We start from the raw sequence: 10,811 nt of genomic DNA, 5'->3' as shown, positions 1-10,811 counted from the left end.
TTTCCGTCTCGCTGCATTTGGAAGAATGGAAGAATTGGAAGATAATGTCATTCTCATTTCTGATTCTATTCAATAAATTGAATGGATAGGCTGTTTGATTGTGAATTTGTGAAACGATAATTTATTCTAGTGACCTGACACAGTTTTAATGGATCCATAGAAATGAAAAATAGACTGCAGTAATGACTATTGAAAACCCATAGGGCGATACAAGTTGGAGCAGTTTTGGTGTACTTTTATTCTTGTCTCATACTTGAAGTGGAACTTCTGAGATTCTTGCGATAGAGATGCTGCAAGGCGTGAGTTTAAATGAAATTATATTAATTCTTTCATATACTTGCCGTGTCTTATCCAACCTCGACATTGGCAGAATCATAACACCTTTATGGAGCCATAACACGAAAATTGATTGATATAAATTGTATAGAAAAAAAAATTTTTGCTTTATTAACTAATGTATGAGTCAATGTTTTTATTCGCAGGAATTCTGGTCACTGCTGTGCAGAGGTCGTAAGAAAAAAATTATAACTTTAATAATAATATTGATATTTTTAATAAACGCGATGTTATACGTCAGTATGGAATTGTACAATACCATAAGAAGAAACCGTGAAGATTGGAGTAAAAAGTAATTTATTTTTATAATGGTATAATGTGTCGCTTACTTTTGCCTGTTTTGTTTACATTATCTATAAATATTTTTTGTAGTTGGCAAAATGAACAGTCAAATACAGAGAAAGGTGGCATGAGAGTAATAGTTGGGCACTATATTGGAGGCTTTGGTAAAGGCAACTTATCTGATGGTAAGTACATATATCACAGGGCTGGATGTTGTGACACCAGCTAACTTATAATACTTAAGTATCATATAAAATATGTTAATTAGCTAACTTATAAAGCTGGTGAAACAAGTAGTACACAAAAAAAAAAATGATATTATAACAGACACTAGGTTTTTTACATAAATAATATACTGCCCAATTTTGTAATTAGTAAAATTAAAACTTTCTTGGATTCCACTTTGATTCTTTGACACATTCAGTGCCAAAAACCTGACTATAGAGGATTTCATGATTTCGTTCCCAGGCTGGATGACGCCATAGTGTGGATCGTTGTACTACAATTTTATATGACTATATTTTTGTGGCCTTGCTTGGATCTCTTGTTTGGCTGGGTGGCAATGTATGTGTTAAATTATATATTGTAGGCATTTTCCATGGCTATCTGATGGTCATTCATTTACATTGCCCAGTGACCGCTGCAGCCTTGACTGATTAGATCTGAGAATGGTATTTTGTTTATGGTAATTTATGATAATTTGAAAACAATGAGATTTTAAGGATTAACTACAAAGCAAATATAGCTTTATAAAGCAAATAAAGCAGAAAAGATTTGATGTTGTAATAAAATGGAAGACTGAATTTGAACATTTTGAACTTCATGACCAAGGGCATTGCTCTTAAAAAAGACAGATTCAGATTTATTTATTTGCAGAGAAAGAGAGAGAGAGAGGAAGAGGGAGAGAGATGTTTATTTATTTCCTCATTTTAATGCAATGCTTAGTTTTACTTTTCTATATTTTAAGCCAAAGTACAACTTTACCCTCCCAACTTCCAGGGTCATTTTTGCTGTTTTGAATTTGGTAACGTTGGAACCTTCTTTTTTCCATTACAGTTAATTGATTGATACAGTTGTGATGTAATGGCCTGCATTAGTAAGACATTTTTACCTTATTGCCACAAATGGATTTTTATGAAAAAAATATATTTCATACAATATTGTATTGTGCATTAAATACCTAAAAATTGAGGTTGTCACCCTCTTGTAAATAATAAAAAAAAAAATTAAACAAAAAAAAATATTTTTTTAGGCCTTTGTAAATAAGTTAGAACCATGATTTTTTTTTTGAAAATGTATTGCTATTAGTGCCATGTATAATCCGAATTTCAAAGAAATCTAACCATTAGTTTAGCTTAGAAAAATTAAAAAAGATTTTATATATTTTTGTTTTTTTATCCAAACCAAGGGGATTCCAGGCTTGAAATATTCTAAAATGATATCTTATAATAAGACCAATTAACGCTTCTAAGAAAGGTATACATTTCAGCCAGGGGCAGTTTCACTATAGGATTGCGGCTAGACCCTTTGTCCTTTTAAAAGGACATTGGGACTTGGGAGGATATATTCGAATCATGTGCTAAAATATATTTAGAAAAAAGTAAAGTAAATTTAGCATTGTAAATTTTTTTTTAAATACCTTTATGAAGGAAAGATTAAAAGCAGATTCAAAGTTATAATCAAAAGTAGACTTTAATAAAACACCTACTGAAGTAAGTCTTCTACATACTTTTGTTATTACTAATTTGTGTAAGTTTTATTTCAGATATAATAAACAGTAACAATTATGCACCAATCAAAGGTGCCGGGGAAGGTGGCAGGCCAGTGCAGCTGGCTCAGCGGGAGCTCATCACAGCAAGGGAATTGTATCAACTGCACTCATATAATATTCTAGTCAGCGACAAAATATCCATCAACAGAAGTTTGCCTGACATGAGAAGTGACAGGTAAAAACTTAAATTTAGTTTTGTTTCCATTTTAATGAAGCAATAATGACTAAAATAATAGGGATGTAAAAATTTATCAAAAGAATACATATTTACATAAGAAATTCTTGTGAATAAATGTAAGCTTAAATGATACTTATTTACCTTTTGCTTCTGTTGTTCACTTCACAGATATTAAACTCGCTTTTGTGTAGGTCTGTTGAGCTAAATTATTATTTTAAGCATAGCATTAGTAGTAGTAGATGGTAGGTTTGCAGCTTTCTACTGTCCTCGGACGAGATGCCTGAACCTCTTTTTGACGACACTGCCATGCCCTGTAATTCCAAAATGGGCTGACCCTTTTTAGGGTTCCGTAGCCAAATGGCAAAAAACGGAACCCTTATAGATTCGTCATGTCCGTCTGTCTGTCCGATTCTGTCACAGCCACTTTTTTCCGAAACTATAAAAGCTATACTGTTCAAACTTGGTAAGTAGATGTATTCTATGAACCGCATTATGATGTTTACACAAAAATAGAAAAAAAAACAATAAATTTTGGGGGTTCCCCATACTTAGAACTGAAACTCAAAAAATCTTTTTTCATCAAACCCATACGTGTGGGATATCTATGGATAGGTCTTTAAAAATGATATTGAGGTTTCTAATATCATTTTTTTCTAAACTGAATAGTTTGCGCGAGAGACACTTCCAAAGTGGTAAAAAGTGTGTCCCCCCCCCCGTAACTTCTAAAATAACAGAATGAAAAATCTAAAAAAAATATATGATATACATTGCCATGCAAACTTCCACCGAAAATTGGTTCGAACGAGATCTAGTAAGTAGTTTTTTTTTAATATGTCATAAAAATTAAAAAAAAAATTATTTTTTCATCAAACCCATACGTGTGGGGTATCTAAGGATAGGTCTTCAAAAATGATATTTAGGTTTCTAATATAATTTTTTTCTAAACTGAATAGTTTGCGCGAGAGACACTTCCAAAGTGAAAAAAAGTGTGTCCCCCCCCCCTGTAACTTCTAAAATAACGGAATGAAAAATCTAAAAAAAATATATGATATACATTACCATGCAAACTTCCAACGAAAATTGGTTTGAACCAGATCTAGTAAGTAGTTTTTTTAATACGTCATAAATGGTACGGAACCCTTCATGGGCGAGTCCGACTCGCACTTGGCCGCTTTTTTGTTATGACCTCAATCAATAAAAAAAAACACTCAGTTAGTCTCTTTGTCGCCACACGTGTTTCCCACCCCATAGCTTCCCAGAAACCACTTGTTAGCTGCGGTTTTTTAGAGTGTACTTAGAATACTTCTAAAAATGTTTCAAACCTCTCACTTTCAGCTCTTTAAAGTTTATTTCAATTTGAAGCTAATTGATTATGTTTTATGATATTGATGAACCTTAACGTTTTTCCATTTAATATCCTAATGTCATATATCAAAGGTTAGATTTGACAATACTGCGCGTCATCGTGGATGACACGAACTAGTTTTATGTCAAATGGCTATTATATTTTCTATGGTACTATACTTATTGTCGCGATATAGCGACACTAGCATTCCCACACCTATTTAGTAACACTTTTTATGGTTCACGTGGAGCGCATTTCTTACTTTAGAAACCTCGTAAATCTTTCATTTGCATTATTACAAAATCAATCTAGTTGTCCAGAAAACAGAGATAATTTTTCAACTGTACTTAAGTGTAAGATATCGTACATATTAAGTTGAGTAGTTGCGTTTGTCTAGAATGCTTGTGATTGTGTTGTGTGTTACATAAGTAATTTGTTGCAGTTGTAAGAGCGTGGAATTCAACCTAGATAACTTGCCGACGGCGACCGTCGTCATAGTGTTCCACAATGAGGCGTGGTCGACGCTGATGCGTACGGTCATGTCAGTTATCATGAGGTCCCCTAAGCAGCTGTTGAAACAGGTGACGTGAGTTAATTAAATAGTTACGATTGTCACACAGTGTCGTGAACTTACCCAGTTGGATATACCTGAGGGCCTAGCCAAGATGCCAATCGTTTGCGCCGTAGCGAACGCAACGGTAATGTCACTTATGTCTGTCTACCACTCTTCCATATAAGTGCGACAGAGATATTAGCGTTTCATCCGCTACGGCGCAAACGATTGGCACCTGGCTATGCCCCTTGGAATTCTATAACTAAGTACTAGAATACGCGGTAACGTTAATTGTATGTTTAGAACTGTAGACTCCGTCTATGCTAACTTTGCGCCGACTTGAACACAACAAAGTGTGGGAGTGTCATTGTAAACGTCAAATTTTCATTTAAATTTGACATTAATGATGACTTTTCCACAATTTGTCCTTGCAAATATGACGTAGAGTTAGCTTGGTCTTGTGTCGTATAAATGTGGGCTCGCAAGTAGTTTTAAAAATATCTATACATGTAGACATTCAATGCACGACTTGATGAAGAAAATATAATGTTTTGGAGAAACTTGTTAAGTGTTGAACATATTATCTTAATTGTTGTTATTTTCGAATCAACATCTTATCTCAAAGTGCACTTTGCGCAAACCCCTTAAAATTCGTTAGATCGATTTGTTGTTTACTAATCACATAAACGTTTTTTAAAATGTGGTCTATAAACTATATGTATAAGAAGTTTAATGTAATATAGATACTAATTCAATACATTTTCTGATTGTCATATCAGTCATGTGTCGACCATCAAACTTTCTTTCAACCCCTCCGGTGTTGTAGGTGCCCGTGTGCGGCGGTAATTGCTTACCATCATAAAAAACATATTACAGTTTGTCTTTACAAGTACTTTCGTAAAATTTCAGATTATCTTAGTAGACGATGCCAGTGAGAGAAGGTACCTCGGCAAAGAGCTGGACGATGCCATAGCCAATTTGGACAAAGTGGAGGTTATTCGCATGAAAGAACGCAAAGGGCTGGTGGGAGCTCGACTGTTGGGAGCCAGGAAGGCTGAAGGAGACGTGTTGGTGTTTTTAGATGCTCATTGTGAGGTAACACCCGCTATTACAACTTGATGTTGTTTTACATCTTTCCTATAAGAAATATGCAATAAGATACGCTGTTTTGCCTTAAAAGTGCAGACAAATGAATGGTACGGTATTTACGGCTAGTTATTTTTTATTTATTTATTTATTTATTTAAACTTTATTGCACAATACATGAAGAGTACAAATGGCGGACTTAATGCCAGAAGGCATTCTCTACCAGTCAACCATGAGCCAAACCGAAAGATCCTAATTGGTGCAGGGTCAGAATACAGAGTAAAATGACAAAAAAAAATATCACAAAATTATATAAAATTATACGTACATAAATAATATGATACATAAATATAAATACATACATATACAAATATATACCCATTGTGAAACATCATGAGGACGACCTTTGAACCTTGTCAAACAGATGCTTGCGCAACATGCGCTTGAAGGAGAATTTGTTCTGGGCTTGTCTCGTAGAGAGAGGAAGATCATTCCACAGCCGGATTGCCTGAATGTTGAAGGAATTCGACATGAAACCTGTACGATGTCGAGGGACAATAAGTTGAAGGCTACGGGAGGTTCGGAGATCGGTGCCGGGGCGCGGAGTAACAAATTTGAATTTGGAACGAAGGTAATCAGGGAAGGCTGAAGGATTAAATAAAATTGAAAACAAAGTGCAGAGAATACGCAAGGATCGACGTTCACGAATAGGGAGCCAGTTAAGTTTTTTGCGATAAGCGGAGATATGGTCGTATTTTCGGAGTCCAAAGACAAACCGGATGCAATTGTTAAGTAACCGATCGAACTTGGTTAGGTAAGCTTGTGAGAGATTGCTGTAACACACATCAGCATAATCCAGGATGGGCAGAACGAGGGCTTGGACAAGAAGAGTCTTGGTGCAGGTCGGGAGAAAATGTTTGAACCGATAAAGTGCTCTTAGAGTATTGGTCACTCTACGACAAACGTCAGACACCTGAGGATCCCAGGTCAGCCCACTATCGATGATCAACCCCAGGTTCTTCACTTGCGGCACAAAAGGTATATCTACTTGCTCATACTGGATAGGGGCTAAGTACGTCGTGTCCGTTAAAGACAGCAAGCCCGCACTACCAAGTATGATGGCCTGACATTTGGTGGGGTTCACTGCAATGCCATAACAACGTGACCAGGTAGATATGAAGTTAAGATCAGCGTTCAAATCAGCAATAGCTCGATCCAAATCATCGGTGCTTGCTTGAGTGTATAGCTGCAAGTCGTCGGCATACAAATGGTAGGAGCATTTAATCTTAGCGGTAATGAGATTAATAAAAATGGAGAAAAGCAGTGGGGATAGAATGCCACCCTGTGGAACCCCAGATTGGAGTTCACACCAGTCCGAAGAAGATCTGTCAGCCCGAACTAACTGATCCCGGAGATAGGAAGCAAACCATTCAGCCACAGATGATGAAATGTTCACATTCTTAAGAGAAGCCAAAAGTAAATCGTGATCTACCGCATTAAAAGCGTTAGAGAAGTCGATAAGAACCAACACTGTAAGCAGCGAAGAGTCCATACCGATCCTCACGTCTTCGACCACTTTGAGCAAGGCGGTAGAAGTGCTGTGGCCACGACGAAATCCGGACTGAAGAGGTGAAAGCAATTGATTAGAGAATATGTGGTGAGATAACTGATTATGAACTGTGGCTTCCAAGATTTTTGACAAAAAGGGTAGAACTGAAATGGGACGAAAATCTTTAAGTGAACTGGGATTGGAAACTTTAGGTAATGGAATGACATGGGCATTACGCCATAACGAAGGAAAAACCCCAGAAGACATTGAAAGGTTAATAACATGGGTTATAACCGGGAGGATACATTCTAAAATGCCCAAAATCATCGTCCTACTTAACTCATCATGACCTACAGCGTTGGATTTAACAGACGTTATTACCTTGCGAGTTTCATCATCTGTGACCGGGGTGAAAGAGAAAGTTTTATTAGAAATACAGGGCAAGGCATTGATATGTGAAATACTGTGAACTTTAGTGGCGGGATCTAGTGAAGAAGGCTTGGCAAAGTGCACGTTTAAGTCATTTAATGAAAACGAAGAAGTTGCAAAAGAAAAGTTATTAGAAAAATTGTTAGACTTGGCCACACCAATGGATTTTAAAAATTTCCATGTTTCGGCAGGGGATGACATGGCAATGTTGTCATGAATGTGTTTCCGTTTTGCTGCTCTTACCATCTGGTTGCACTTGTTCCTAGCCATTTTAAATGCACACCAATTTTCTTCGCAACGATCGCGCTTAAATTTACGAAACGCCCGATCCCGCTGCGTCATCGCAATACGGACGACTCGGGTGATCCACGGCGCAGGTGGGCGTTTAAGTTGGACTTTTCGGACCGGCGCGCGTCTATCAAAAAGATTTAAGATCGACGAGTTTAAAGACGCCACCGCCTCATCAACTGACGGCGCCGACATGACGGACGACCAGTCAGTCGCATGTGCGTCACGCTTTAAGGCCTCTATGTCAAGTCTAGCAAAACTACGTAGTTGAACAGACACACGATGCACCTTAGGGGGTCGAATACGGTAGCTCAGATAAATGAGGTCGTGGTGTGAAAAGTTACTCTTTTCTCTGCTACAAAAATAAAATTGATGAATTTTACGTGTATGTGAGCGTTGCGTCTCGAACCTCAAACTTCCTTAGGAAAAGTTAGTATGATAGGCGGCAAAGGGTTTAAGGAAAATTTAAAAAAATGTTTAATCCTTATGTTATACATTTTATTGCACCAACATGAACCTTACTTGATAGTATTAAGCATAATGTTTTGGTCATGCCGTTTTACGAAACCTTTAGGTGTTCATTTCAATGAAAGGATCTATAAAATTTTGTTAATCGATTTCAGGTAACACAAGGTTGGCTCGAACCGCTTCTCGATCGAGCCGGGAGCGACGACGTCTTCATATGCCCGCACATAGATCTACTATCCGAGGACACCTTAGCCTACACCAAGAGCATCGACGCGCACTGGGGCGCTTTCAGCTGGAACCTTTTCTTCCGCTGGCTCAACCCCAGTGCTGAAGTCATGGCTCAGAAGGCCGAAAAACCCTTCCAAACCCTACCCCACACCAGCTATGGCTGGAGGGCTTTTCGCAGTCAGGAAAAGCCTCTTCTGGCGCTTAGGAGGATACGATGAAGGTATGCTTATTTGGGGAGCCGAGAACTTAGAATTGTCATGGCGAGCCTGGCAGTGTGGCGCTCGAGTAGAAATCACACCGTGCTCTCGAGTAGGACACATTTTTAGACGACACAGTCCTTATAAATATCCAGGAGGCGTTAGCAAAGTTTTAAATGTTAATTTAGCTCGCGCAGCCACTGTGTGGATGGACGAGTGGGCCGATTTCTTTTTTAAGTTCAATCCTAACATAGCAGCGATACGCGATCAACAAACCGTGTATTCAAGAGTAGAGTTGCGGAAGAATTTGAAATGTAAAAGTTTTAAATGGTATTTGGATAATGTGTGGCCTCAGAATTTCTTTCCGAGTGATGAGAGATGGTTTGGTAAGATTAGGAGCGATCTTGGTCCTTGTTTAGCGGTGCCGGAGCAGACGACGGGGCTCGCTGTACCAGCGAAGGGAGTTCCCTGTGGGATTGACGATAGAAGTTGGGATACGATGGTCGTTTACACTCCTGAGGGTAAGATTATGGGTGATGAGAATTTGTGTTTAGAGCGAACCGAAGGTCGCGCCATGTGGAAGGCTTGTAAAGAGACGCCGAAGCAGATTTGGGAGCAGAAGGGGCCTAGGTTAAAAACAAAAGACGGTCTGTGCTTATCGTTAGCTTTGATCGATAAACAAGCAGATGGTTTTAGTGATATCGTCTCAACAAAGAAGTGTCGCGACAAAATGCGTGATGCGGCGACCACGCAACAGATCTGGCATTTTGACCGAGTGCCTTGGCGGTAAATGTGATATTAAAAGTACTTAAATAAAATTAAAAGTACAACATTATTCCTCAATATATTTGTAATTAAGATATTACAATATATTTGTTATTAAGATACAATATTGTTGTAATTAAGAATCTCATTCTTTGTTGCTTCGTTTTCTCTCTTCGAACTTTTATACTTATATGGTGTTTATGTTAAATGTTTATTACGGAACAATATACACTATATTACTACATAGTTGTATGTTTTAGAAGATTAGTAGTAGCATATATTTTGGACATTCCAATAATTGTATAAAAACAAGTATTAAATGTATACTATTATTTAGATACTCTTTTGCCGATGTGTAAAATAAGTTCAGTATATTTTTGTAGTATAGCGATTTATCACATAGTACCTGTATGTATAATAATTATATGTGTGTAATTTATTAATCGTTTATTGGCCAACATCTCATACTATTGATATAATCTACACTTTACAGCTTTTGAAAGATTTTTTTTTTAGTAATATTTTCTTCATACACTTTATAACATTACGTATTTTAATTTGATAAACAGCAAAATCATATTAAATCGAGGGTTTTTGGAGATATATTTAAACTAAGTGCTTAAAACCCTTTGAGCCTTTGACCGCTAACGCGCCAACACAGCCCAATATCAACCTTCGTGCATTCCGACAAGGTTCAAGATGATGCGACGCACACGATGGCGCAGGCGTGGCGTTGAAAGGGTTAATTTAGCTGCAAAAAATACATTTGAAACTGTCTGCATATAAGCATCAAGCATTCGGTACGCATTTGCTGGCAAAAAACCTACCACATTTCTAAGTTCTCTAAGATGCCTGACTAAGCATATGTATCCTGTATGTATCACATTCGAGGAACTTATTTATTTTTATACCGTTTATATTGATCTGATGGTTGCACTCCACTGACAATTATTTTTAATTATTTTTTTAATTAATAAAATCTAATTGTAATATTTATAGTACACAATGAACGAATATTTGCATTTATTTTGGAAATACTCAATGCCATAGGCCAGTTGTATTACTCGTAATTATATGTGTATTTTGTACAAAATTTTAGACGTAAGTAAACTTAATGATGTAACTTGCAGCTTAATATCTAGTCTTTTTAGATAGTTTGCAATAAATAATATAGTATGCTTAGTGTATTAGACGTGTTTTGTCTAAGTACTTCTCATATGACGGCAGCAAATAACTCTCGAATTTAGTAACATATCACTAATTATATGAAAATATAATGTAATGTGTAATTTTTTATATAATATAAACATTAAATTCAATGGACCTACTTACATTA

At 36.9% G+C, this 10,811-nt stretch overlaps 1 protein-coding gene across 1 annotated transcript; it reads left to right on the top strand.

The window, feature by feature from the left end:
- The first annotated feature begins 45 nt into the window (after window positions 1-45).
- Window positions 46-10,694, top strand: LOC133526108 (polypeptide N-acetylgalactosaminyltransferase 3-like). Its single transcript, XM_061862579.1, is given in 8 exon segments — window positions 46-299; window positions 483-628; window positions 709-803; window positions 2,384-2,564; window positions 4,355-4,493; window positions 5,375-5,560; window positions 8,441-8,635; window positions 8,637-10,694. Coding segments are annotated over 8 exon segments (1,818 nt in total). The 5' UTR covers window positions 46-287; the 3' UTR covers window positions 9,501-10,694.
- Window positions 10,695-10,811: the final 117 nt, after the last annotated feature.

This window comes from Cydia pomonella, chromosome 16 (assembly GCF_033807575.1).
Source record: "Cydia pomonella isolate Wapato2018A chromosome 16, ilCydPomo1, whole genome shotgun sequence".
Lineage (NCBI taxonomy): Eukaryota > Metazoa > Arthropoda > Insecta > Lepidoptera > Tortricidae > Cydia > Cydia pomonella.
This window is presented reverse-complemented; position numbering and strand designations above follow the sequence as displayed.